Source organism: Somniosus microcephalus, chromosome 8 (genome assembly GCF_052327205.1).
Source record: "Somniosus microcephalus isolate GS21.2 chromosome 8, FLI_Smic_1.0, whole genome shotgun sequence".
Taxonomy (NCBI): Eukaryota; Metazoa; Chordata; class Chondrichthyes; order Squaliformes; family Somniosidae; genus Somniosus; species Somniosus microcephalus.
The window spans coordinates 265,968,391-265,995,203 of NC_140994.1; the positions used below are offsets into that span (position 1 = coordinate 265,968,391).

Sequence of the window (26,813 nt, forward strand, 5' to 3'; positions counted from 1 at the left end):
GTGAACGGGACTGGGTGTGAGTTAGGACACGGGGCAGTGAGCACAGGGGGTGATGGGTGAACGGGACTGGGTGTGAGTTAGGACACGGGGCAGTGAGCACGGGGTGATGGGTGAACGGGACTGGGTGTGAGTTAGGACACAGGGCAGTGAGCACAGGGGGTGATGGGTGAACGGGACTGGGTGTGAGTTAGGACATGGGGCAGTGAGCACAGCGGGTGACGGGTGAACGGGACTGGGTGTGAGTTAGGACACGGCAGTGAGCACAGGGGGTGATGGGTGAACGGGACTGGGTGTGAGTTAGGACACGGGGCAGTGAGCACAGGGGGTGATGGGTGAACGGGACTGGGTGTGAGTTAGGACACGGGGCAATGAGCACAGGGGGTGATGGGTGAACGGGACTGGATGTGAGTTAGGACACGGGGCAGTGAGCATGGGGTGATGGGTGAACGGGACTGGGTGTGAGTTAGGACACGGGGCAGTGAGCACAGGGGGTGATGGGTGAACGGGACTGGGTGCGAGTTAGGACACGGGGCAGTGAGCACAGTGGGTGATGGGTGAACGGGACTGGGTGTGAGTTAGGACACGGGGCAGTGAGCACAGAGGGTGATGGGTGAACGGGACAAGGTGTGAGTTAGGACACGGGGCAGTGAGCACAGGGGGTGATGGGTGAACGGGACTGGGTGCGAGTTACGACACGGGGCAGTGAGCACGGGGTGATGGGTGAACGGGACTGGGTGTGAGTTAGGACACGGGGCAGTGAGCACGGGGGGTGATGGGTGAACGGGACTGGGTGTGAATTAGGACACGGGGCAGTGAGCACAGGGGGTGATGGGTGAACGGGACTGGGTGTGAGTTAGGACACTGGGCAGTGAGCACGGGGTGATGGGTGAACGGGACTGGGTGTGAGTTAGGACACGGGGCAGTGAGCACGGGGTGATGGGTGAACGGGACTGGGTGTGAGTTAGGACACGGGGCAGTGAGCACGGGGTGATGGGTGAACGGGACTGGGTGTGAGTTAGGACACGGGGCAGTGAGCACGGGGTGATGGGTGAATGGGACTGGGTGCGAGTTAGGACACGGGGCAGTGAGCACAGGGGGTGATGGGTGAACGGGACTGGGTGTGAGTTAGGACACGGGGCAGTGAGCACAGGGGGTGATGGGTGAACGGGACTGGGTGTGAGTTAGGACACGGGGCAGTGAGCACAGGGGGTGATGGGTGAACGGGACTGGGTGTGAGTTAGGAGACGGGGCAGTGAGCACGGGGTGATGGGTGAACGGGACTGGGTGTGAGTTAGGACACGGGGCAGTGAGCACAGGGGGTGATGGGTGAACGGGACTGGGTGTGAGTTAGGACACGGGGCAGTGAGCACGGGGTGATGGGTGAATGGGACTGGGTGCGAGTTAGGTCACGGGGCAGTGAGCACAGGGGGTGATGGGTGAACGGGACTGGGTGTGAGTTAGGACACGGGGCAGTGAGCTCGGGGTGATGGGTGAACGGGACTGGGTGTGAGTTAGGACACGGGGCAGTGAGCACAGGGGTGATGGGTGAACGGGACTGGGTGCGAGTTAGGACACGGGGCAGTGAGCACAGGGGGTGATGGGTGAACGGGACTGGGTGTAAGTTAGGACACGGGGCAGTGAGCACAGGGGGTGATGGGTGAACGGGACTGGGCCTGAGTTAGGACACGGGGCAGTGAGCACGGGGTGATGGGTGAACGGGACTGGGTGCGAGTTAGGACACGGGGCAGTGAGCACAGGTGGTGATGGGTGAACGGGACTTGGTGCGAGTTAGGACACGGGGCAGTGAGCACAGGGGGTGATGGGTGAACGGGACTGGGTGTGAGTTAGGACACGGGGCAGTGAGCACAGTGGGTGATGGGTGAACGGGACTGGGTGTGAGTTAGGACACGGGGCAGTGAGCACAGGGGGTGATGGCTGAACGGGACTCGGTGTGAGTTAGGACACGGGGCAGTGAGCACAGGGGGTGATGGGTGAACGGGACTGGGTGTGAGTTAGGACACAGGGCAGTGAGCACAGGGGGTGATGGGTGAACGGGACTCGGTGTGAGTTAGGACACGGGGCAGTGAGCACGGGGTGATGGGTGAACGGGACTGGGTGCGAGTTAGGACACGGGGCAGGGAGCACAGTGGGTGATGGGTGAACGGGACTGGGTGTGAGTTAGGACACGGGGCAGTGAGCACAGGGGGTGATGGGTGAACGGGACTGGGTGTGAGTTAGGACACGGGGCAGTGAGCACAGGGGTTGATGGTTGAACGGGACTGGGTGTGAGTTAGGACACGGAACACTGAGCACGGGGTGATGGGTGAACGGGACTGGGTGTGAGTTAGGACACGGGGCAGCGAGCACAGGGGGTGATGGGTGAACAGGACTGGGTGTTAGTTAGGACACGGGGCAGTGAGCACAGGGTGATGGGTGAACGGGACTGGGTGTGAGTTAGGACACAGGGCAGTGAGCACAGGGGGTGATGGTGAGTTAGGACACGGGGCAGTGAGCACAGGGGGTGATGGGTAAACGGGACTGGGTGCGAGTTAGGACACGGGGCAGTGAGCACAGGGGGTGATGGGTGAACGGGACTGGGTGTGAGTTAGGACACAGGGCAGTGAGCACAGGGGGTGATGGATGAACGGGACTGGGTGCGAGTTAGGATACGGGGCAGTGAGCACGGGGTGATGGGTGAACGGGACTGGGTGTGAGTTAGGACACGGGGCAGTGAGCACGGGGAGATGGGTGAACGGGACTCGGTGCGAGTTAGGACACGGGGCAATGAGCACAGGGGGAGATGGGTGAACGGGACTCGGTGCGAGTTAGGACACGGGGCAGCGAGCACGGGGTGATGGGTGAACGGGACTGGGTGCGAGTTAGGACACGGGGCAGTGAGCACGGGGTGATGGGTGAACGGGACTGGGTGTGAGTTAGGACACGGGGCAGTGAGCACAAGGGGTGATGGGTGAACGGGACTGGGTGCAAGTTAGGACACGGGGCAGCGAGCACGGGGTGATGGGTGAACGGGACTGGGTGCGAGTTAGGACACGGGGCAGTGAGCACGGGGTGATGGGTGAACGGGACTGGGTGTGAGTTAGGACACGGGGCAGTGAGCACGGGGGGTGATGGGTGAACGGGACTGGGTGTGAGTTAGGACACGGGGCAGTGAGCACAGGGGGTGATGGGTGAACGGGACTGGGTGTGAGTTAGGACACGGGGCAGTGAGCACAGGGGGTGATGGGTGAACGGGACTGGGTGCGAGTTAGGACACGGGGCAGTGAGCACGGGGTGATGGGTGAACGGGACTGGGTGTGAGTTAGGACACGGGGCAGTGAGCACGGGGGGTGATGGGTGAACGGGACTGGGTGTGAGTTAGGACACGGGGCAGTGAGCACAGGAGGTGATGGGTGAACGGGACTGGGTGTGAGCTAGGACACGGGGCAGTGAGCACGGGGTGATGGGTGAACGGGACTGGGTGAGAGTTAGGACACGGGGCAGTGAGCACAGGGGGTGATGGGTGAACGGGACTGGGTGTGAGTTAGGACACGGGGCAGTGAGCACGGGGTGATGGGTGAACGGGACTGGGTGCGAGTTAGGACACGGGGCAGTGAGCACAGGGGGTGGTGGGTGAACGGGACTGGGTGTGAGTTAGGACACGGGGCAGTGAGCACAGGGGGTGATGGGTGAACGGGACTGGGTGTGAGTTAGGACACGGGGCAGTGAGCACGGGGTGATGGGTGAACGGGACTGGGTGTGAGTTAGGACACAGGGCAGTGAGCACAGGGGGTGATGGGTGAACGGGACTGGGTGTGAGTTAGGACATGGGGCAGTGAGCACAGGGGGTGACGGGTGAACGGGACTGGGTGTGAGTTAGGACACGGCAGTGAGCACGGGGTGATGGGTGAACGGGACTGGGTGTGAGTTAGGACACGGGGCAGTGAGCACAGGGGGTGATGGGTGAACGGGACTGGGTGTGAGTTAGGACACGGGGCAATGAGCACAGGGGGTGATGGGTGAACGGGACTGGATGTGAGTTAGGACACGGGGCAGTGAGCACGGGGTGATGGGTGAACGGGACTGGGTGTGAGTTAGGACACGGGGCAGTGAGCACAGGGGGTGATGGGTGAACGGGACTGGGTGCGAGTTAGGACACGAGGCAGTGAGCACAGTGGGTGATGGGTGAACGGGACTGGGTGTGAGTTAGGACACGGGGCAGTGAGCACAGAGGGTGATGGGTGAACGGGACAAGGTGTGAGTTAGGACACGGGGCAGTGAGCACAGGGGGTGATGGGTGAACGGGCCTGGGTGCGAGTTAGGACACGGGGCAGTGAGCACGGGGTGATGGGTGAACGGGACTGGGTGTGAGTTAGGACACGGGGCAGTGAGCACGGGGGGTGATGGGTGAACGGGACTGGGTGTGAGTTAGGACACGGGGCAGTGAGCACAGGGGGTGATGGGTGAACGGGACTGGGTGTGAGTTAGGACACTGGGCAGTGAGCACGGGGTGATGGGTGAACGGGACTGGGTGTGAGTTAGGACACGGGGCAGTGAGCACGGGGTGATGGGTGAACGGGACTGGGTGTGAGTTAGGACACGGGGCAGTGAGCACAGGGGGTGATGGGTGAACGGGACTGGGTGTGAGTTAGGACACGGGGCAGTGAGCACGGGGTGATGGGTGAATGGGACTGGGTGCGAGTTAGGACACGGGGCAGTGAGCACAGGGGGTGATGGGTGAACGGGACTGGGTGTGAGTTAGGACACGGGGCAGTGAGCACGGGGTGATGGGTGAACGGGACTGGGTGTGAGTTAGGACACGGGGCAGTGAGCACAGGGGTGATGGGTGAACGGGACTGGGTGCGATTTAGGACACGGGGCAGTGAGCACAGGTGGTGATGGGTGAACGGGACTGGGTGTGAGTTAGGACACGGGGCAGTGAGCACAGGGGGTGATGGGCGAACGGGACTGGGTGCGAGTTAGGACACGGGACAGTGAGCACAGGGGGTGATGGGCGAACGGGACTGGGTGTGAGTTAGGACACGGGGCAGTGAGCACGGGGTGATGGGTGAACGGGACTGGGTGTGAGTTAGGACACGGGGCAGTGAGCACGGGGTGATGGGTGAACGGGACTCGGTGTGAGTTAGGACACGGGGCAGTGAGCACAGGGGGTGATGGGTGAACGGGACTGGGTGTGAGTTAGGACACAGGGCAGTGAGCACAGGGGGTGATGGGTGAACGGGACTCGGTGTGAGTTAGGACACGGGGCAGTGAGCACGGGGTGATGGGTGAACGGGACTGGGTGCGAGTTAGGACACGGGGCAGGGAGCACAGTGGGTGATGGGTGAACGGGACTGGGTGTGAGTTAGGACACGGGGCAGTGAGCACAGGGGGTGATGGGTGAACGGGACTGGGTGTGAGTTAGGACACGGGGCAGTGAGCACAGGGGGTGATGGTTGAACGGGACTGGGTGTGAGTTAGGACACGGGGCAGTGAGCACAGGGGGTGATGGGTGAACGGGACTGGGTGTGAGTTAGGACACGGGGCAGCGAGCACAGGGGGTGATGGGTGAACGGGACTGGGTGTGAGTTAGGACACGGGGCAGTGAGCACAGGGTGATGGGTGAACGGGACTGGGTGTGAGTTAGGACACGGGGCAGTGAGCACAGGGGGTGATGGGTGAACGGGACTGGGTGCGAGTTAGGGCACGGGGCAGTGAGCACGGGGTGATGGGTGAACGGGACTGGGTGTGAGTTAGGACACGGGGCAGTGAGCACGGGGGGTGATGGGTGAACGGGACTGGGTGTGAGTTAGGACACGGGGCAGTGAGCACAGGGGGTGATGGGTGAACGGGACTGGGTGTGAGTTAGGACACGGGGCAGTGAGCACGGGGTGATGGGTGAACGGGACTGTGTGTGAGTTAGGACACGGGGCAGTGAGCACAGGGGGTGATGGGTGAATGGGACTGGGTGCGAGCTAGGACACGGGGCAGTGAGCACAGGGGGTGATGGGTGAACGGGACTGGGTGAGAGTTAGGAAACGGGGCAGTGAGCACGGGGTGATGGGTGAACGGGACTGGGTGCGAGCTAGGACACGGGGCAGTGAGCACAGGGGGTGATGGGTGAACGGGACTGGGTGAGAGTTAGGAAACGGGGCAGTGAGCACGGGGTGATGGGTGAATGGGACTGGGTGTGAGCTAGGACACGGGGCAGTGAGCACAGGGGGTGATGGGTGAACGGGACTGGGTGCGAGTTAGGACACGGGGCAGTGAGCACAGGGGGTGATGGGTGAACGGGACTGGGTGTGAGTTAGGACACGGGGCAGTGAGCACAGGGGGTGATGGGTGAACGGGACTGGGTGTGAGTTAGGACACGGGGCAGTGAGCACGGGGTGATGGGTGAACGGGACTGGGTGTGAGTTAGGACACAGGGCAGTGAGCACAGGGGGTGATGGGTGAACGGGACTGGGTGTGAGTTAGGACATGGGGCAGTGAGCACAGGGGGTGACGGGTGAACGGGACTGGGTGTGAGTTAGGACACGGCAGTGAGCACAGGGGGTGATGGGTGAACGGGACTGGGTGTGAGTTAGGACACGGGGCAGTGAGCACAGGGGGTGATGGGTGAACGGGACTGGGTGTGAGTTAGGACACGGGGCAATGAGCACAGGGGGTGATGGGTGAACGGGACTGGATGTGAGTTAGGACACGGGGCAGTGAGCACGGGGTGATGGGTGAACGGGACTGGGTGTGAGTTAGGACACGGGGCAGTGAGCACAGGGGGTGATGGGTGAACGGGACTGGGTGCGAGTTAGGACACGGGGCAGTGAGCACAGTGGGTGATGGGTGAACGGGACTGGGTGTGAGTTAGGACACGGGGCAGTGAGCACAGAGGGTGATGGGTGAACGGGACAAGGTGTGAGTTAGGACACGGGGCAGTGAGCACAGGGGGTGATGGGTGAACGGGACTGGGTGCGAGTTAGGACACGGGGCAGTGAGCACGGGGTGATGGGTGAACGGGACTGGGTGTGAGTTAGGACACGGGGCAGTGAGCACGGGGGGTGATGGGTGAACGGGACTGGGTGTGAGTTAGGACACGGGGCAGTGAGCACAGGGGGTGATGGGTGAACGGGACTGGGTGCGAGTTAGGACACGGGGCAGTGAGCACGGGGTGATGGGTGAACGGGACTGGGTGTGAGTTAGGACACGGGGCAGTGAGCACGGGGGGTGATGGGTGAACGGGACTGGGTGTGAGTTAGGACACGGGGCAGTGAGCACAGGGGGTGATGGGTGAACGGGACTGGGTGTGAGTTAGGACACGGGGCAGTGAGCACGGGGTGATGGGTGAACGGGACTGTGTGTGAGTTAGGACACGGGGCAGTGAGCACAGGGGGTGATGGGTGAATGGGACTGGGTGCGAGCTAGGACACGGGGCAGTGAGCACGGGGTGATGGGTGAACGGGACTGGGTGAGAGTTAGGACACGGGGCAGTGAGCACAGGGGGTGATGGGTGAACGGGACTGGGTGTGAGTTAGGACACGGGGCAGTGAGCACGGGGTGATGGGTGAACGGGACTGGGTGCGAGTTAGGACACGGGGCAGTGAGCACAGGGGGTGTTGGGTGAACGGGACTGGGTGTGAGTTAGGACACGGGGCAGTGAGCACAGGGGGTGATGGGTGAACGGGACTGGGTGTGAGTTAGGACACGGGGCAGTGAGCACGGGGTGATGGGTGAACGGGACTGGGTGTGAGTTAGGACACAGGGCAGTGAGCACAGGGGGTGATGGGTGAACGGGACTGGGTGTGAGTTAGGACATGGGGCAGTGAGCACAGCGGGTGACGGGTGAACGGGACTGGGTGTGAGTTAGGACACGGCAGTGAGCACAGGGGGTGATGGGTGAACGGGACTGGGTGTGAGTTAGGACACGGGGCAGTGAGCACAGGGGGTGATGGGTGAACGGGACTGGGTGTGAGTTAGGACACGGGGCAATGAGCACAGGGGGTGATGGGTGAACGGGACTGGATGTGAGTTAGGACACGGGGCAGTGAGCATGGGGTGATGGGTGAACGGGACTGGGTGTGAGTTAGGACACGGGGCAGTGAGCACAGGGGGTGATGGGTGAACGGGACTGGGTGCGAGTTAGGACACGGGGCAGTGAGCACAGTGGGTGATGGGTGAACGGGACTGGGTGTGAGTTAGGACACGGGGCAGTGAGCACAGAGGGTGATGGGTGAACGGGACAAGGTGTGAGTTAGGACACGGGGCAGTGAGCACAGGGGGTGATGGGTGAACGGGACTGGGTGCGAGTTACGACACGGGGCAGTGAGCACGGGGTGATGGGTGAACGGGACTGGGTGTGAATTAGGACACGGGGCAGTGAGCACAGGGGGTGATGGGTGAACGGGACTGGGTGTGAGTTAGGACACTGGGCAGTGAGCACGGGGTGATGGGTGAACGGGACTGGGTGTGAGTTAGGACACGGGGCAGTGAGCACGGGGTGATGGGTGAACGGGACTGGGTGTGAGTTAGGACACGGGGCAGTGAGCACGGGGTGATGGGTGAACGGGACTGGGTGTGAGTTAGGACACGGGGCAGTGAGCACGGGGTGATGGGTGAATGGGACTGGGTGCGAGTTAGGACACGGGGCAGTGAGCACAGGGGGTGATGGGTGAACGGGACTGGGTGTGAGTTAGGACACGGGGCAGTGAGCACGGGGTGATGGGTGAACGGGACTGGGTGTGAGTTAGGACACGGGGCAGTGAGCACAGGGGTGATGGGTGAACGGGACTGGGTGCGATTTAGGACACGGGGCAGTGAGCACAGGGGGTGATGGGTGAACGGGACAAGGTGCGAGTTAGGACACGGGGCAGTGAGCACAGGGGGTGATGGGTGAACGGGACTGGGTGCGAGTTAGGACACGGGGCAGTGAGCACGGGGTGATGGGTGAACGGGACTGGGTGTGAGTTAGGACACGGGGCAGTGAGCACGGGGGGTGATGGGTGAACGGGACTGGGTGTGAGTTAGGACACGGGGCAGTGAGCACAGGGGGTGATGGGTGAACGGGACTGGGTGTGAGTTAGCACACTGGGCAGTGAGCACGGGGTGATGGGTGAACGGGACTGGGTGTGAGTTAGGACATGGGGCAGTGAGCACAGGGGGTGACGGGTGAACGGGACTGGGTGTGAGTTAGGACACGGCAGTGAGCACAGGGGGTGATGGGTGAATGGGACTGGGTGTGAGTTAGGACACGGGGCAGTGAGCACAGGGGGTGATGGGTGAACGGGACTGGGTGTGAGTTAGGACACAGGGCAGTGAGCACAGGGGGTGATGGGTGAACGGGACTCGGTGTGAGTTAGGACACGGGGCAGTGAGCACGGGGTGATGGGTGAACGGGACTGGGTGCGAGTTAGGACACGGGGCAGGGAGCACAGTGGGTGATGGGTGAACGGGACTGGGTGTGAGTTAGGACACGGGGCAGTGAGCACAGGGGGTGATGGGTGAACGGGACTGGGTGTGAGTTAGGACACGGGGCAGTGAGCACAGGGGGTGATGGTTGAACGGGACTGGGTGTGAGTTAGGACACGGGGCAGTGAGCACAGGGGGTGATGGGTGAACGGGACTGGGTGTGAGTTAGGACACGGGGCAGCGAGCACAGGGGGTGATGGGTGAACGGGACTGGGTGTGAGTTAGGACACGGGGCAGTGAGCACAGGGTGATGGGTGAACGGGACTGGGTGTGAGTTAGGACACGGGGCAGTGAGCACAGGGGGTGATGGGTGAACGGGACTGGGTGCGAGTTAGGGCACGGGGCAGTGAGCACGGGGTGATGGGTGAACGGGACTGGGTGTGAGTTAGGACACGGGGCAGTGAGCACGGGGGGTGATGGGTGAACGGGACTGGGTGTGAGTTAGGACACGGGGCAGTGAGCACAGGGGGTGATGGGTGAACGGGACTGGGTGTGAGTTAGGACACGGGGCAGTGAGCACGGGGTGATGGGTGAACGGGACTGTGTGTGAGTTAGGACACGGGGCAGTGAGCACAGGGGGTGATGGGTGAATGGGACTGGGTGCGAGCTAGGACACGGGGCAGTGAGCACAGGGGGTGATGGGTGAACGGGACTGGGTGAGAGTTAGGAAACGGGGCAGTGAGCACGGGGTGATGGGTGAACGGGACTGGGTGCGAGCTAGGACACGGGGCAGTGAGCACAGGGGGTGATGGGTGAACGGGACTGGGTGAGAGTTAGGAAACGGGGCAGTGAGCACGGGGTGATGGGTGAATGGGACTGGGTGTGAGCTAGGACACGGGGCAGTGAGCACAGGGGGTGATGGGTGAACGGGACTGGGTGCGAGTTAGGACACGGGGCAGTGAGCACAGGGGGTGATGGGTGAACGGGACTGGGTGTGAGTTAGGACACGGGGCAGTGAGCACAGGGGGTGATGGGTGAACGGGACTGGGTGTGAGTTAGGACACGGGGCAGTGAGCACGGGGTGATGGGTGAACGGGACTGGGTGTGAGTTAGGACACAGGGCAGTGAGCACAGGGGGTGATGGGTGAACGGGACTGGGTGTGAGTTAGGACATGGGGCAGTGAGCACAGGGGGTGACGGGTGAACGGGACTGGGTGTGAGTTAGGACACGGCAGTGAGCACAGGGGGTGATGGGTGAACGGGACTGGGTGTGAGTTAGGACACGGGGCAGTGAGCACAGGGGGTGATGGGTGAACGGGACTGGGTGTGAGTTAGGACACGGGGCAATGAGCACAGGGGGTGATGGGTGAACGGGACTGGATGTGAGTTAGGACACGGGGCAGTGAGCACGGGGTGATGGGTGAACGGGACTGGGTGTGAGTTAGGACACGGGGCAGTGAGCACAGGGGGTGATGGGTGAACGGGACTGGGTGCGAGTTAGGACACGGGGCAGTGAGCACAGTGGGTGATGGGTGAACGGGACTGGGTGTGAGTTAGGACACGGGGCAGTGAGCACAGAGGGTGATGGGTGAACGGGACAAGGTGTGAGTTAGGACACGGGGCAGTGAGCACAGGGGGTGATGGGTGAACGGGACTGGGTGCGAGTTAGGACACGGGGCAGTGAGCACGGGGTGATGGGTGAACGGGACTGGGTGTGAGTTAGGACACGGGGCAGTGAGCACGGGGGGTGATGGGTGAACGGGACTGGGTGTGAGTTAGGACACGGGGCAGTGAGCACAGGGGGTGATGGGTGAACGGGACTGGGTGTGAGTTAGGACACGGGGCAGTGAGCACGGGGTGATGGGTGAACGGGACTGTGTGTGAGTTAGGACACGGGGCAGTGAGCACAGGGGGTGATGGGTGAATGGGACTGGGTGCGAGCTAGGACACGGGGCAGTGAGCACGGGGTGATGGGTGAACGGGACTGGGTGAGAGTTAGGACACGGGGCAGTGAGCACAGGGGGTGATGGGTGAACGGGACTGGGTGTGAGTTAGGACACGGGGCAGTGAGCACGGGGTGATGGGTGAACGGGACTGGGTGCGAGTTAGGACACGGGGCAGTGAGCACAGGGGGTGTTGGGTGAACGGGACTGGGTGTGAGTTAGGACACGGGGCAGTGAGCACAGGGGGTGATGGGTGAACGGGACTGGGTGTGAGTTAGGACACGGGGCAGTGAGCACGGGGTGATGGGTGAACGGGACTGGGTGTGAGTTAGGACACAGGGCAGTGAGCACAGGGGGTGATGGGTGAACGGGACTGGGTGTGAGTTAGGACATGGGGCAGTGAGCACAGCGGGTGACGGGTGAACGGGACTGGGTGTGAGTTAGGACACGGCAGTGAGCACAGGGGGTGATGGGTGAACGGGACTGGGTGTGAGTTAGGACACGGGGCAGTGAGCACAGGGGGTGATGGGTGAACGGGACTGGGTGTGAGTTAGGACACGGGGCAATGAGCACAGGGGGTGATGGGTGAACGGGACTGGATGTGAGTTAGGACACGGGGCAGTGAGCATGGGGTGATGGGTGAACGGGACTGGGTGTGAGTTAGGACACGGGGCAGTGAGCACAGGGGGTGATGGGTGAACGGGACTGGGTGCGAGTTAGGACACGGGGCAGTGAGCACAGTGGGTGATGGGTGAACGGGACTGGGTGTGAGTTAGGACACGGGGCAGTGAGCACAGAGGGTGATGGGTGAACGGGACAAGGTGTGAGTTAGGACACGGGGCAGTGAGCACAGGGGGTGATGGGTGAACGGGACTGGGTGCGAGTTACGACACGGGGCAGTGAGCACGGGGTGATGGGTGAACGGGACTGGGTGTGAATTAGGACACGGGGCAGTGAGCACAGGGGGTGATGGGTGAACGGGACTGGGTGTGAGTTAGGACACTGGGCAGTGAGCACGGGGTGATGGGTGAACGGGACTGGGTGTGAGTTAGGACACGGGGCAGTGAGCACGGGGTGATGGGTGAACGGGACTGGGTGTGAGTTAGGACACGGGGCAGTGAGCACGGGGTGATGGGTGAACGGGACTGGGTGTGAGTTAGGACACGGGGCAGTGAGCACGGGGTGATGGGTGAATGGGACTGGGTGCGAGTTAGGACACGGGGCAGTGAGCACAGGGGGTGATGGGTGAACGGGACTGGGTGTGAGTTAGGACACGGGGCAGTGAGCACGGGGTGATGGGTGAACGGGACTGGGTGTGAGTTAGGACACGGGGCAGTGAGCACAGGGGTGATGGGTGAACGGGACTGGGTGCGATTTAGGACACGGGGCAGTGAGCACAGGGGGTGATGGGTGAACGGGACAAGGTGCGAGTTAGGACACGGGGCAGTGAGCACAGGGGGTGATGGGTGAACGGGACTGGGTGCGAGTTAGGACACGGGGCAGTGAGCACGGGGTGATGGGTGAACGGGACTCGGTGTGAGTTAGGACACGGGGCAGTGAGCACAGGGGGTGATGGGTGAACGGGACTGGGTGTGAGTTAGGACACAGGGCAGTGAGCACAGGGGGTGATGGGTGAACGGGACTCGGTGTGAGTTAGGACACGGGGCAGTGAGCACGGGGTGATGGGTGAACGGGACTGGGTGCGAGTTAGGACACGGGGCAGGGAGCACAGTGGGTGATGGGTGAACGGGACTGGGTGTGAGTTAGGACACGGGGCAGTGAGCACAGGGGGTGATGGGTGAACGGGACTGGGTGTGAGTTAGGACACGGGGCAGTGAGCACAGGGGGTGATGGTTGAACGGGACTGGGTGTGAGTTAGGACACGGGGCAGTGAGCACAGGGGGTGATGGGTGAACGGGACTGGGTGTGAGTTAGGACACGGGGCAGCGAGCACAGGGGGTGATGGGTGAACGGGACTGGGTGTGAGTTAGGACACGGGGCAGTGAGCACAGGGTGATGGGTGAACGGGACTGGGTGTGAGTTAGGACACGGGGCAGTGAGCACAGGGGGTGATGGGTGAACGGGACTGGGTGCGAGTTAGGGCACGGGGCAGTGAGCACGGGGTGATGGGTGAACGGGACTGGGTGTGAGTTAGGACACGGGGCAGTGAGCACGGGGGGTGATGGGTGAACGGGACTGGGTGTGAGTTAGGACACGGGGCAGTGAGCACAGGGGGTGATGGGTGAACGGGACTGGGTGTGAGTTAGGACACGGGGCAGTGAGCACGGGGTGATGGGTGAACGGGACTGTGTGTGAGTTAGGACACGGGGCAGTGAGCACAGGGGGTGATGGGTGAATGGGACTGGGTGCGAGCTAGGACACGGGGCAGTGAGCACAGGGGGTGATGGGTGAACGGGACTGGGTGAGAGTTAGGAAACGGGGCAGTGAGCACGGGGTGATGGGTGAACGGGACTGGGTGCGAGCTAGGACACGGGGCAGTGAGCACAGGGGGTGATGGGTGAACGGGACTGGGTGAGAGTTAGGAAACGGGGCAGTGAGCACGGGGTGATGGGTGAATGGGACTGGGTGCGAGCTAGGACACGGGGCAGTGAGCACAGGGGGTGATGGGTGAACGGGACTGGGTGCGAGTTAGGACACGGGGCAGTGAGCACAGGGGGTGATGGGTGAACGGGACTGGGTGTGAGTTAGGACACGGGGCAGTGAGCACAGGGGGTGATGGGTGAACGGGACTGGGTTTGAGTTAGGACACGGGGCAGTGAGCACGGGGTGATGGGTGAACGGGACTGGGTGTGAGTTAGGACACAGGGCAGTGAGCACAGGGGGTGATGGGTGAACGGGACTGGGTGTGAGTTAGGACATGGGGCAGTGAGCACAGGGGGTGACGGGTGAACGGGACTGGGTGTGAGTTAGGACACGGCAGTGAGCACAGGGGGTGATGGGTGAACGGGACTGGGTGTGAGTTAGGACACGGGGCAGTGAGCACAGGGGGTGATGGGTGAACGGGACTGGGTGTGAGTTAGGACACGGGGCAATGAGCACAGGGGGTGATGGGTGAACGGGACTGGATGTGAGTTAGGACACGGGGCAGTGAGCACGGGGTGATGGGTGAACGGGACTGGGTGTGAGTTAGGACACGGGGCAGTGAGCACAGGGGGTGATGGGTGAACGGGACTGGGTGCGAGTTAGGACACGGGGCAGTGAGCACAGTGGGTGATGGGTGAACGGGACTGGGTGTGAGTTAGGACACGGGGCAGTGAGCACAGAGGGTGATGGGTGAACGGGACAAGGTGTGAGTTAGGACACGGGGCAGTGAGCACAGGGGGTGAAGGGTGAACGGGACTGGGTGCGAGTTAGGACACGGGGCAGTGAGCACGGGGTGATGGGTGAACGGGACTGGGTGTGAGTTAGGACACGGGGCAGTGAGCACGGGGGGTGATGGGTGAACGGGACTGGGTGTGAGTTAGGACACGGGGCAGTGAGCACAGGGGGTGATGGGTGAACGGGACTGGGTGCGAGTTAGGACACGGGGCAGTGAGCACGGGGTGATGGGTGAACGGGACTGGGTGTGAGTTAGGACACGGGGCAGTGAGCACGGGGGGTGATGGGTGAACGGGACTGGGTGTGAGTTAGGACACGGGGCAGTGAGCACAGGGGGTGATGGGTGAACGGGACTGGGTGTGAGTTAGGACACGGGGCAGTGAGCACGGGGTGATGGGTGAACGGGACTGTGTGTGAGTTAGGACACGGGGCAGTGAGCACAGGGGGTGATGGGTGAATGGGACTGGGTGCGAGCTAGGACACGGGGCAGTGAGCACGGGGTGATGGGTGAACGGGACTGGGTGAGAGTTAGGACACGGGGCAGTGAGCACAGGGGGTGATGGGTGAACGGGACTGGGTGTGAGTTAGGACACGGGGCAGTGAGCACGGGGTGATGGGTGAACGGGACTGGGTGCGAGTTAGGACACGGGGCAGTGAGCACAGGGGGTGTTGGGTGAACGGGACTGGGTGTGAGTTAGGACACTGGGCAGTGAGCACAGGGGGTGATGGGTGAACGGGACTGGGTGTGAGTTAGGACACGGGGCAGTGAGCACGGGGTGATGGGTGAACGGGACTGGGTGTGAGTTAGGACACAGGGCAGTGAGCACAGGGGGTGATGGGTGAACGGGACTGGGTGTGAGTTAGGACATGGGGCAGTGAGCACAGCGGGTGACGGGTGAACGGGACTGGGTGTGAGTTAGGACACGGCAGTGAGCACAGGGGGTGATGGGTGAACGGGACTGGGTGTGAGTTAGGACACGGGGCAGTGAGCACAGGGGGTGATGGGTGAACGGGACTGGGTGTGAGTTAGGACACGGGGCAATGAGCACAGGGGGTGATGGGTGAACGGGACTGGATGTGAGTTAGGACACGGGGCAGTGAGCATGGGGTGATGGGTGAACGGGACTGGGTGTGAGTTAGGACACGGGGCAGTGAGCACAGGGGGTGATGGGTGAACGGGACTGGGTGCGAGTTAGGACACGGGGCAGTGAGCACAGTGGGTGATGGGTGAACGGGACTGGGTGTGAGTTAGGACACGGGGCAGTGAGCACAGAGGGTGATGGGTGAACGGGACAAGGTGTGAGTTAGGACACGGGGCAGTGAGCACAGGGGGTGATGGGTGAACGGGACTGGGTGCGAGTTACGACACGGGGCAGTGAGCACGGGGTGATGGGTGAACGGGACTGGGTGTGAGTTAGGACACGGGGCAGTGAGCACGGGGGGTGATGGGTGAACGGGACTGGGTGTGAGTTAGGACACTGGGCAGTGAGCACGGGGTGATGGGTGAACGGGACTGGGTGTGAGTTAGGACACGGGGCAGTGAGCACGGGGTGATGGGTGAACGGGACTGGGTGTGAGTTAGGACACGGGGCAGTGAGCACGGGGTGATGGGTGAACAGGACTGGGTGTGAGTTAGGACACGGGGCAGTGAGCACGGGGTGATGGGTGAATGGGACTGGGTGCGAGTTAGGACACGGGGCAGTGAGCACAGGGGGTGATGGGTGAACGGGACTGGGTGTGAGTTAGGACACGGGGCAGTGAGCACGGGGTGATGGGTGAACGGGACTGGGTGTGAGTTAGGACACGGGGCAGTGAGCACAGGGGTGATGGGTGAACGGGACTGGGTGCGATTTAGGACACGGGGCAGTGAGCACAGGGGGTGATGGGTGAACGGGACAAGGTGCGAGTTAGGACACGGGGCAGTGAGCACAGGGGGTGATGGGTGAACGGGACTGGGTGCGAGTTAGGACACGGGGCAGTGAGCACGGGGTGATGGGTGAACGGGACTGGGTGTGAGTTAGGACACGGGGCAGTGAGCACGGGGGGTGATGGGTGAACGGGACTGGGTGTGAGTTAGGACACGGGGCAGTGAGCACAGGGGGTGATGGGTGAACGGGACTGGGTGTGAGTTAGCACACTGGGCAGTGAGCACGGGGTGATGGGTGAACGGGACTGCGTGTGAGTTAGGACACGGGGCAGTGAGCACGGGGTGATGGGTGAACGGGACTGGGTGTGAGTTAGGACACGGGGCAGTGAGCACAGGGGGTGATGGGTGAACGGGACTGGGTGTGAGTTAGGACACGGGGCAGTGAGCACGGGGTGATGGGTGAATGGGACTGGGTGCGAGTTAGGACACGGGGCAGTGAGCACAGGGGGTGATGGGTGAACGGGACTGGGTGTGAGTTAGGACACGGGGCAGTGAGCACGGGGTGATGGGTGAACGGGACTGGGTGTGAGTTAGGACACGGGGCAGTGAGCACAGGGGTGATGGGTGAACGGGACTGGGTGCGATTTAGGACACGGGGCAGTGAGCACAGGGGGTGATGGGTGAACGGGACTGGGTGTGAGTTAGGACACGGGGCAGTGAGCACAGGGGGTGATGGGTGAACGGGACTGGGCCTGAGTTAGGACACGGGGCAGTGAGCACGGGGTGATGGGTGAACGGGACTGGGTGCGAGTTAGGACACGGGGCAGTGAGCACAGGTGGTGATGGGTGAAAGGGACTTGGTGCGAGTTAGGACACGGGGCAGTGAGCACAGGGGGTGATGGGTGAATGGGACTGGGTGTGAGTTAGGACACGGGGCAGTGAGCACAGTGGGTGATGGGTCAACGGGACTGGGTGTGAGTTAGGACACGGGGCAGTGAGCACAGGGGGTGATGGGTGAACGGGACTGGGGGCGAGTTAGGACACGGGGCAGTGAGCACAGGGGGTGATGGGTGAACGGGACTGGGTGTGAGTTAGGACACGGGGCAGTGAGCACAGGGGGTGATGGGTGAACGGGACTGGGTGTGAGTTAGGACACGGGGCAGTGAGCACAGGGGGTGATGGGCGAACGGGACTGGGTGCGAGTTAGGACACGGGACAGTGAGCACAGGGGGTGATGGGCGAACGGGACTGGGTGTGAGTTAGGACACGGGGCAGTGAGCACGGGGTGATGGGTGAACGGGACTGGGTGTGAGTTAGGACACGGGGCAGTGAGCACAGGGGGTGATGGGTGAACGGGACTCGGTGTGAGTTAGGACACGGGGCAGTGAGCACAGGGGGTGATGGGTGAACGGGACTGGGTGTGAGTTAGGACACAGGGCAGTGAGCACAGGGGGTGATGGGTGAACGGGACTGGGTGTGAGTTAGGACACGGGGCAGTGAGCACAGGGGGTGATGGTTGAACGGGACTGGGTGTGAGTTAGGACACGGGGCAGTGAGCACAGGGGGTGATGGGTGAACGGGACTGGGTGTGAGTTAGGACACGGGGCTGCGAGCACAGGGGGTGATGGGTGAACGGGACTGGGTGTGAGTTAGGACACGGGGCAGTGAGCACAGGGTGATGGGTGAACGGGACTGGGTGTGAGTTAGGACACGGGGCAGTGAGCGCAGGGAGTGATGGGTGAACGGGACTGGGTGTGAGTTAGGACACGGGGCAGTGAGCACGGGGTGATGGGTGAACGGGACTGGGTGTGAGTTAGGACACGGGGCAGTGAGCACAGGGGGTGATGGGTGAACGGGACTGGGTGTGAGTTAGGACACGGGGCAGTGAGCACAGGGGGTGATGGGTGAACGGGACTGGGTGTGAGTTAGGACACGGGGCAGTGAGCACGGGGTGATGGGTGAACGGGACTGGGTGTGAGTTAGGACACGGGGCAGTGAGCACAGGGGGTGATGGGTGAACGGGACTGGGTGTGAGTTAGGACACGGGGCAGTGAGCACAGGGGGTGATGGGTGAACGGGACTGGGTGCAAGTTAGGACACGGGGCAGTGAGCACAGCGGGTGATGGGTGAACGGGACTGGGTGTGAGTTAGGACACGGGGCAGTGAGCACAGGGGGTGATGGGTGAACGGGACTGGGTGCGAGTTAGGACACGGGGCAGTGAGCACAGGGGGTGATGGGTGAGCGGGACTGGGTGTGCGTTAGGACACGGGGCAGTGAGCACAGGGGGTGATGGGTGAACGGGACTGGGTGTGAGTTAGGACACGGGGCAGTGAGCACAGGGGGTGATGGATGAACGGGACTGGGTGTGAGTTAGGACACGGGGCAGTGAGCACAGGGGGTGATGGGTGAACGGGACTGGGTGTGAGTTAGGACACGGGGCAGTGAGCACAGGGGGTGATATGTGAACGGGACTTGGTGTGAGTTAGGACACGGGGGCAGCAGAGTTTTGGATGAGCTGAAGTTTACGGAGGATGGGAGACCGGCCAAGTCGGGAGTTGGGGTTGTGGTTTTTGGAATGAGTTAATCCTTGCCCGTTGTGTTTTGCAGGTCGGACACTGGGCTCGGGAGCCTTTGGCCGGGTGGTGGAAGCGATGGCCCAGGGACTGGGTCCCTCGGACTCCACCATGAAGGTTGCAGTGAAGATGCTGAAGAGTGAGTTCGCAGTGAGCCTGTGCGGGCAGGGTCTTGCCCCACTCGGGCAGGGTCTTGCCCCACTCGGGCAGGGTCTTGCCCCACGTGGGGAGGGGAGCCCGATTGGCGGGGAGGGTCTTGCCCCACGCAGGCAGGGTCTTGCCCCATGTGGGGAGGGGAGCCCGATTGGCGGGGAGGGTCTTGCCCCACACAGGCAGGGTCTTGCCCCACGCGAGGAGGGGAGCCCGATTGGCGGGAGAGGAGCTCGCTCCAATCGGAAGGGGATTCTCGTTTCCAGTTTCCTGCACTGTCTAGGGTCACCCTCTGGCACGGTTTAGGACAGATGTGGGCATTGCTGGACATTTATTGCCCATCCCCAGTTGCCCTGAGAAGGTGGGGGTGGGCCGCCTTCTTGAACCGCTGGGAGCAGGTTTGATACAAACTGAGTGTCTCGCTCGGCCACTTCACAGGGCAGTTAAGAGTCAACCAGGTTGGGTGTGGTTCTGGAATCACCTATAGGCCCAGCCCGGGTAAGGACGGCAGGTTTCCTGCCCTAAAGGGACATCAGTGAACCCGCTGGGTTTTTACGACATTCCGACAGCTTCACTGTCACTGTTACTGAGACCAGCTTTTTATTTCCCATGGTGGGATTTGAACTTGCATTCTCGGGATTATTAGTCCAGTAACAGAACCACGACACTGAAAGACTCTTCAAGGAAAGGGCCATTTGGCCCATCAAGCCTCTCGTGGACCATGTGCAGTTTACGTTGTCGTAGTCACTCAGCTTCCGATAAAATTAATCTGATTACCCCTGGGGTGATAGTGTTACGACATAAGAACATGAGAAATAGGAGCAGCAGTCGGCCATTCGGCCCCTCGAGTCTGCTCCGCCATTCAATGAGATCATGGCTGATCTGATCTTGGCCTCAACTCCACTTCCCTGCCCGCTCCCCATAACCCTTGACCCCCTTACCATTCAAAAATCTGTCTCTCTCCACCTTAAATATATTCACTGACTCCGCCTCCACAGCTCTCTGGGGAAGAGAATTCCAAAGATTCACGACCCTCTGAGAGAAGAAATTCCTCCTCATTTCCATCTTAAAAGGGTGTTCCCTTATCCTGAAACTATGCCCCCGTGTTCTAGATTCCCCCACGAGGGGAAACATCCTCTCTGCATCGACCCTGTCGAGCCCCCTCAGAATCTTATGGGGAAAAAATTTGGTGGCTTTGCGCCTCCCGTTAGCGCCCTAAGAGGGCAAAGCAACTAGCGCCCGGGCGCGGCGCGGCGCCGCGAACACCTCCCGCGAAATGCAGCAGGAGGTTAGCGGTGGTAGTAACCGTTAGCGCAGCCAGCGATGACGTCATCACCATGCGCAGCGCCCCGCTCGCACCCCGGCCGCGATCTTCGGTAGTGCCCCCTTGACTTACCGCCGGATGCTATGACCGACGGGGTCAGGGGGGGCCGACCTACGGCCGGGGCGGCACTAGTTAAAGGGAAGGTGGCGGGCGGCCATTTTTTTGTTGCTGGCCGCCTGCCAGCACCTGCCCCCGTTGCCGTCCCCAGCCCCCGTGAAGCCCGCCCCCCCCCCCCGCGGAGTGTCGGATGCTCTACGTGAGCCCGGCATTCCTCTTGAGTGCCGGGCTCGTTTGCTAGCGCTCCCAATCCCTGGTGGCCCAGCTGGGCACTGGGACGCGCTGTGCCAAGCCCCTCCCCTTTATTAAGGGGAGGAAGGCCTGCATTACCGCGGTGCGCGTAACGCCACGATATTGTCTCTCAGCGCCTCAAGAGGGAGGGGGAGTGCTTCCAGTAGCGCGCCTCCTCCCTCTTGGGGCGCTATCTGGGAAAATCGGCTGCGGGGGGGGTGCTAATTTTTTCGCTGGCGAAGTTAGCACAAAGGGGCGCGACTCAATTTTTCCCCCTATAGGTTTCAGTAAGATTCCCTCTCATTTTTTAAACTCTATTGAGTATCGGCCCAACCTGCTCAACCTTTCCTCATAAATCAACTCCCTCATCTCCGGAATCAACCTCGTGAACCTTCTCTGAACAGCCTCCAATGCAAGTATCTCCTTCCTTAAATCAGGAGACCAAAACTGTGCGCAGTGCTGTGTCCCTTAATGTCCCATAAACTGTTCAATCATCTATCCTAGATCTACCCTTCTTATTTTCAATCCCATTTTAAGTAGACAATTAGTCAATGCATTTTTCACAGGTATGGGAGGCCACTCGGCCCCTCTCGCTAATCCTGCTATAGAAATACAATCTCCCATCACAGTTTCCTGAATGATTCTGGAGTCTCTGCCTGCACTACCCTCCGGGTGAAAGACTGCGACTTGACATCGAGCCTGAACTTGCCTCTCACCGGCTTGTGCTTGGGACCCCTTCATGATCGGAAAAGCAACCATTGGAACTTTCCCACAATAGTAATGACAGACTTCAGTTCTGTGGAGAGACTGGAGAAGCCGGGGTTGTTCTCCTTGGAGCAGAGAAGGTTAAGGGGAGATTTAATAGAGGTGTTCAAAATCATGAGGGGCTTTGATAAGAGTAAATAAGGAGAAACTGTTTCCAGTGGCAGGAGGGTCGGTGACCAGAGGACACAGATTGAAGGGAATTGGCAAAAGAACCAGAGGGGGAGATGAGGAGGAATTTTTTTACGCAGCGAGTTGTTGTGATCTGGAATCACAGGGAGTGGTTGAGGCGAACAGCATTGATTTAAGGGGAAGCTGGATAAACACATGAGGGAGAAAGGAATAGAAGGATATGTTGATTGGGTGAGATGAAGAGGGGTGGGAGGAGGCTGGTGTGGAGCATAAACACCGGCACGGAGCAGTTGGGCCGAATGGCCTGTCTCCGTGCTGTAAATTCGATGTATCTCGATGTAAAGGGCGGTGGAAGCAGATTCAACTGTAACTTTCAAAAGGGATTTGGATAAATACTTCATTATTCCATTGTGGGATTCCTGTCCTCCACGGCCCATGAGCCAGAGCGTCACCCGACCCTCGATTACAGCAAACAAATCCCTAACTCGCTGCCTCTTTGTGTTTTATAGCTACGGCGAGGACCAGCGAGAAACAGGCTCTCATGTCGGAGCTGAAGATAATGAGCCACCTCGGCCCACACCTGAATATCGTGAATCTGCTGGGGGCCTGCACCAAAGGAGGTAAAGACCCGAGTCTCGTCTCCAATACCAAACCCATAGAAACATAGAAACAATGGCCCAGAAATTCGGGTCCCCACGGGTGAGTACGCACGGGGTACTCGCCCGTAGGCCCAACGAAAGTGCCGGTTTCGTGCATGCACTGCGCATGCGCGGGAAACCGGAACTTCCGTTCCCCTGAAGGAAGGGGTTCAGAGGTCGAACGCGTGCGCCGGAGAGGCAGCTCGTGTGCCTGGAACTTCCGTTTTTTTGCAGATTTTCCCGGGAGGGTAAGTCTCCAGGCCTGCATTTTACAAGGTAAGTGGTGAATTAATTAAAATTAAAACATTTTTTCCACAGGTTTATTATTTTTAAATACTTTAAAGAAAGGTAAGTTTATTTTTAGCCCCGTTAGAAAATGTAATTAAATTTTTCAAAAATTTAAATTATTGTTTAAAATAGTTATTTTATGTAATTTATAGTTATTTTAAAAATGTGATTTTTTAAAAATTTATTTGAAGTTGTAGTGATGTTTTGGGGCTTATAGTATTTATAGTTTTATAGTTTTGACAGCTCGTCATGTCAATTTTATGAATGAAGCATTCCCTGCTACCATTGGCTCTCCATGGCCCACGTGATCCCAGGGGACGCTTCGAACTAACTGCGCCCCTGGGATACGCAACCACTGCGCGCCGGCAGTTGGAACAGGCCCAGGATCGGAATCCCACGCGGGCCCACAGCTCAACGGCCGTCGCGCTAGGTAAGTGCAGGTCGGGGGCTTGCACCCGCGGGAAGCCCCCGACCCGAATTTCTGGGCCATAGAAGATAGGAGCAGGAGTAGGCCATTCGGCCCCTCGAGCCTGCTCCGCCATTTAATGAGATCATGGCTGATCATCCAAATTCAGTACCCTGTCCCTGCCTTCTCCCCATATCCCTTGATCCCTTTAGCCTTAAGAAATATATCTAACTCCTTCTTGAATATATTTAATGAATTGGCCTCAACTGCCTTCTGTGGTAGAGAATTCCACAGGTTCACCACTCTCTGGGTGAAGAAATTCCTCCTCATCTCTGTCCTAAATGGCTTACCCCTTATCCTTAGACTGTGACCCCTGGTTCTGGACTCCCCGCCATCGGGAACATCCTTCCTGCATCTAGTCTGTCTAGTCCTGTTAGAATTTTATAAGTTTCAATGAGATCCCCTCTCATTCTTCTAAACTCTAGCGAGTATAAGCCCAATCGACCCAATCTCTCCTCATACGTCATTCCCGCCATCCCAGGTATCAGTCTGGTGAATCTTCACTGCACTCCCTCCATGGCAAGAACATCCTTCCTCAGATAAGGCGACCAAAACTGCACACAATACTCAAGGTGTGGTCTCACCAAGGCCCTGTACAACTGCAGCAAGACATCCTTGTTCCTGTACTCGAACCCTCTCGCTATGAAGGCCATCATACCATTTGCCTTCTTAACCGCTTAACCCATCCATTGGCAGTGTCACTGGTAACAGTCTCAAACCAGTGGGAGAGCCACAGTTGGGGCCACACGATTCAAGGCCCACCATGTTACAAGGTCTGAAATAACGCTTGTTAAATATGAAGGAGCTAAGGTCTACCCAGGATCACGGGTAGGGGTGACTGAATCTGGGGAGACACAAGGGTGGGAGCACAGCAAAGTAGCCAGAGCCCGTTTTAAGAAAACCGGCCTGATGACTTTTGCTTCTGCTGTTGGGAATACGCGTAGAGGCAACGGCATTTTCACTTTACACCGAATCGCGAATCCTGCGTGGGTTCTGTCAATGGTGCTGTACCATCTGCACTTGCCCCCGAACACTCTAACTTTTAATTTCTCAATTTTAAATCTGTTTTCAAACAGACTGAGATTTTCCCGATAAGGTGAGATACACCCTCGGTCTCGGAAGGTTTCAGAAAACTCTCCCCGGTGGAAGAATTTAGAGCTTTGACTTGCTCATTTTTTTAAAAAACACGCTGCACCGTACTGATAGAAACATAGAAGATAGGAGCAGGAGGAGGCCATTCGGCCCCTCGAGCCTGCTCCGCCATTCAATGAGATCATGGCTGATCATCCAAATTCAGTACCCTGTCCCTGCTTTCTCCCCATACCCCTTGATCCCTTTAGCATTAAGAAATATATCTAACTCCTTCTTGAATATATTTAATGAATTGGCCTCAACTGCCTTGTGTGGTAGAGAATTCCACAGGTTCACCACTCTCTGGGTGAAGAAATTCCTCCTCATCTCTGTCCTAAATGGCTTACCCCTTATCCTTATATACTGTGACCCCTGGTTCTGGACTCCCTGGCCATCAGGAACATCCTTCCTGCATCTAGTCTGTCTAGTCCTGTTCGAATTTTATAATTTTCAATGAGATCCCCTCTCATTCTTCTAAACTTCAGTGAGTATAAGCCCAGTCGACCCAATCTCCGAGGTAGAGTAAATCCACTCACCCACCAGCTCCCGCCGCCCCCCCCCCCCCCCCCCGCCCGCCCCCTTGGCTTCTCCCACGCATTTTAAAGGTTCCGTCCTCCGGCCAGTCACTATTGGCCAGAACATGAGGTCAGGTGACTTAATCCCCCAGAGTGCAGTGCGGCCCGAGCTATCGGTGGGGCCTTGTCTCCGCCGCGCTGCATTGTGGGAAGGCAGGGTACGGCCGTCGTTCCGCCGGCTCCCGGAATCCGGTCCTGAGCTCCAGCTGGGCGGGAACGGGCCAAGAATCACCCCCACCCCTGTAATGTATGTACCTTTAAGGGGGAGAACTACTTTTTACAGCTCCTGTATACTGTAGTACCGGCAGTGACCACACCTGTATATAAACCCTGAGTAGTGATCTGTAAAGTTAGTTCTAGAGTAACCCTCATTCAGTAAACACCTGTTGATCGTTCCCTGCAGTCTGTTGTCTGATTATTGAAGGACACAACAACAAGATACACGGATCTAACATTGGCGACGACGCAGATTCGAACCTACCTGCAACTCTGCATCACCTCCCAGGGATTCGTTCCTGGAGAACAGTGGAAGAAGGTCGAGTCCAGAAGCACGGGCGTCGACTATGGGCAACCGCCCAGTCATCCAGCGGAGATTTGAGCATCGCAGGGGAGGCTGTCGAGAGCCAGGCTTGGCTTTCCAGTCACGTTGGTCCAGCGAAACGGGCTGGCAACAGGTACTGCGCAGACCCTTCCCGGACAGCGGCGGCTAGAGCCCGACCGAGCGGCACAGAAAAAGGCCGAGCAGCGTCGACGGGGGAGAGAGAGAGGGCAGAGCGCACAGTGCGCAGCCGGTGTTCAGGACCGAGCGGCGTCAACGGGGAGAGAGACGAGAGAGAGCAGAGCGCAGCCGGTGTTCAAGGGCCGAGCAGCGTCAACGGGGGAGAGAGGCGTGCAGGAAAACGCGAGGCGCTGCCATTGCCACGAGGACCGCAGAGAGCGGCATTGGCAGCAGCGCAGGAGCAGCGCACGAAACCCACAGGGCGCCGCCATTTGCCACGAGGACCGCCGAGAGCGGCGTTGGCAGCAGCGGGGGAGACGCCATTTTAAGCCACAGCGGGGAAGAAAGGAAAGCGCGGGAGACGCCATTTTAAGTCAGTCTAACCACCCCCAAAAATGCCGAAGAGTGGCAGTATCACAGCGTTCGACAATGAAGTCGAAGATTGGACAACATATATCGAACGCATAGAAGTATACTGCAAGGCGAATGAAGTGCCAGATGACAAGATAGCGCTGGTATTGTTGAATTCAATGGGTGCAAAAACGTATGGCTTACTACGAAACCTAGTAACCCCAGAGAAGCCAGTAGAAAAGGATTTTGAAAACATAGTGTCAATCCTACAGGACCACTTAAACCCCACACTGCTGCTGATAGCAGAAAGATTTAAGTTTCACAAAAGGAACCAGCATAAAGATGAAAGTAATGCTGAGTATTTATCGGAACTGTGCAAGCTATCGAAACACTGCCAGTTTGGAACAGGACTAGCAGATACTTTAAGGGACAAGTTTGTGTGTGGGCTTCAAAGTGAAGGAACCCAGAAACGGCTTCTATCAGAAAAGGATCTTACGCTGGACAAGGCTTTCAGCATTGCAGTACCACACGAAGCAGCAGCACGGGGCGCTGCAGAGATACAACGGAGACCGCAAGAATATGGCACAAATGAAATGTCATACGGAACAGTGAAGTGCTATCGCTGCGGCAGAACAACACACGACCATAATGATTGCTGGTTCAAGGACAAAGTGTGCAGACAGTGTGGAAAAGTAGGACGCATAGCAAGAGTCTGCAGGTCGGGAAAGAAAACCAGCAGCAAGAAATCTCCACAGGAGAAGTACAAGAAGGTACATAAGGTGACGGAGAGTAGTTCAGACGAACAGAAGAGTGATACAGACTCCGGAAGCAAGGAGCTGGGTTGTCTGAAACTACATAATGTGATCAAAAC

The 26,813-nt window shown here is 59.4% G+C and overlaps 1 protein-coding gene across 2 annotated transcripts in view; it reads left to right on the top strand.

Annotated features, from left to right (window-relative positions):
• The window catches only part of pdgfrb (platelet-derived growth factor receptor, beta polypeptide), a 189,735-nt gene that overhangs the window by 119,717 nt on the left and 43,205 nt on the right, over positions 1-26,813 (top strand). For both annotated transcript variants that reach the window (XM_085996031.1, XM_085996030.1), the window contains exons 13-14: positions 19,154-19,258; positions 22,285-22,395. In XM_085996031.1, coding sequence (XP_085852157.1) covers positions 19,154-19,258; positions 22,285-22,395 — 216 coding nt within the window. The remainder of the gene's footprint in view (positions 1-19,153; positions 19,259-22,284; positions 22,396-26,813) is intronic.